The sequence below is a fragment of the Morone saxatilis genome, unplaced genomic scaffold (genome assembly GCF_004916995.1).
Source record: "Morone saxatilis isolate NCDOM2014 unplaced genomic scaffold, NCSU_SB_2.0 Contig6, whole genome shotgun sequence".
NCBI classification, from domain to species: Eukaryota; Metazoa; Chordata; class Actinopteri; family Moronidae; genus Morone; species Morone saxatilis.
This window is the reverse complement of record NW_023340206.1, coordinates 5,864,313-5,866,478: the sequence shown is the minus strand read 5'-3', so window position 1 is coordinate 5,866,478 and position 2,166 is coordinate 5,864,313. Positions and strand designations below refer to the sequence as shown.

Sequence of the window (2,166 nt, the reverse complement as noted above, 5' to 3'; positions counted from 1 at the left end):
ACAATCCACAGAAAGACTACAGAGATAAAACTTCGATCAAGAGAAATCAATAAGTCATTTAAGCCATTCCTCAAGAAAAAAAGTGCCAAATATTCTCTACCTCCAGCTCCTTAAAGAGAAAGAATGTGCTGCTCTTCCCTGTATGATCGTGAGCTGAATACCATTTGTTTCTGAGTGTAGGTCGTACAAAACAAGATATTTCATCCTAATCTCCATTAAGTGTGATGAAGACTAATGAACATTAATCGAGAGAATAATGATCAGCATTGATGATGGTTTACTAAAGAAGATAAAACTGCATATTAGCTTATTAGGATGGTTCATAAATTGTTAAAATAAGTTATGAGAGGCTGCCTAGAAACAATACTTTGTGTCCTCAGAACAAACTCATAGAAGCTAATTCCAATCATAATTAGTTTACATGCTTCAAAAGACTAATTCACAGGAACAACTGACAGTCCTATTCTCACCTCCCGTACCAACAATAAAACACTGTGAAGCCAACTGTGCGATAGAAAGACAGAACATAATTTCCTAACCAATTTGTTAGCAGTGAATCAAATTTAAAAAAGTAATTGTCGTTTAACAGCATAAATCTCCCCCCCCCCGTCTACTGGTTTCCTAATACATTTCCTCAAGTTATGATTATATATTCATTCTGTGATTAGAGCAAATACTGAGGACGCTCGGATCCATTCAGGTCAGCTCAGGTATTAGGTACTAGGATTAGGGTTAGACATACTGATGCAAGTCTGAGTCAGATGCAAGATAGCAGTAAAACAAGACCCTGAATATAATTTGGTCCTGGTCCAATTAAAATCTCGGGCTGGGTTTTACAAACACTGAGAAAAGCTGTCCACAATATTAAGTGAGAATATACAAGTAGATTTTGGCCAGTTTGGAATTAGTAAGATTTATAATCTTGAAATGAAAGACTTGGATGAAAGGACACAAGAAGTCATAGTTCATTAAAATCTTGATCAAAGGGGTGCACATTTGGTTCATAATAATCTCTAAAAATCATAAGTTTCTTAAAAAGTTCAGGCTGAGTTCTTACTGCAGCGGTAATGGCTTCAAATCCACCGGTGGCCCTTTGTGTCATCCCCCCTCTCTCCCCCCTTTCCAGGAGAACAATTAAGAAATAAGGTGGTAACACGATACCTAACATGAAGATACTGAAAGAAAAGAGTTTGATATTTACACATTACATTACACACTATATTTAGCAGCAACCAAAAAGAATCTAAAGCGGCATGTATAAACAAGCTGATTGACACATTTATTTCATGCTTGCGTTTCTTACAATCAGCTCTAACTCATAAAGCAATATTCTAACCATGCTCCAAATGGCCTTTCAGGAGACACAATATTAAATTCAATTGCATTAAGATTTTATGGGTCATTTATGGGCAGCAAAGGAGGAAACCTTGTTTCCCTTTAAACTCATTACAAATGATATCAGGGCAAATCATCGAACAAGTGAGTGAACACAGGAAGCACAAAGTACCCTGCTGTCTCCCTATCTAATCAAGAACATGAAATGGATTTCGATGTGATATTGGACGGCGGTCAGCACACTCAGACAGCACCATGAAAATCAATCCATCATATAAGTGAACAAAACAAACTGGACAGGACACTGCTCCCTGGAAACATCCCCAGGATGATGTTACAGGAAAATCACGAGGATACATTTACCCCAAATTAATCACATGATTAATGAGGATGATAACTCCTTTGTAAATAGTTTATAGCATAGTTTCTCTTCTTAAAGAAAAAAAAATGCATATCTGGGGAATTCTAGCTAATCTATTCTTCATCTTGAGTTATTAACACCAAGTCATATTGAATTACACATGACTAATTACTTGAATAAATATGCACAGATGTTGAGGTTTGATTTCCTTCAAGCTGCTAAAGCAATACTGTTGCAAAAGTACTGTTGACAATAGTTTGGATATGGTGCTACTTTCCATAGTGGGCTGGCATTTCCCACACGTACCTTTAAATAAACATGAGCACTGTGGGTTATTTGGGGGCTTTTTATTGGCTTGATCTGATAGAAGCAGCTGAAGAGTGATCGGAAAGTGGGGGCAGAGAAACGGAAGACATTTAGCAATGTTTGGAACTGCGGTAAGGACTCCCTCCCTCCCTCCCTCCCTCCCT

The 2,166-nt window shown here is 37.5% G+C and overlaps 1 protein-coding gene across 1 annotated transcript in view; it reads right to left on the bottom strand.

The window, feature by feature from the left end:
- The window catches only part of mgat5 (alpha-1,6-mannosylglycoprotein 6-beta-N-acetylglucosaminyltransferase), an 81,952-nt gene that overhangs the window by 78,916 nt on the left and 870 nt on the right, over positions 1 to 2,166 (bottom strand). The window contains exon 2 of the mRNA XM_035678062.1: positions 1,511 to 1,515. Coding sequence (XP_035533955.1) covers positions 1,511 to 1,515 — 5 coding nt within the window. The remainder of the gene's footprint in view (positions 1 to 1,510; positions 1,516 to 2,166) is intronic.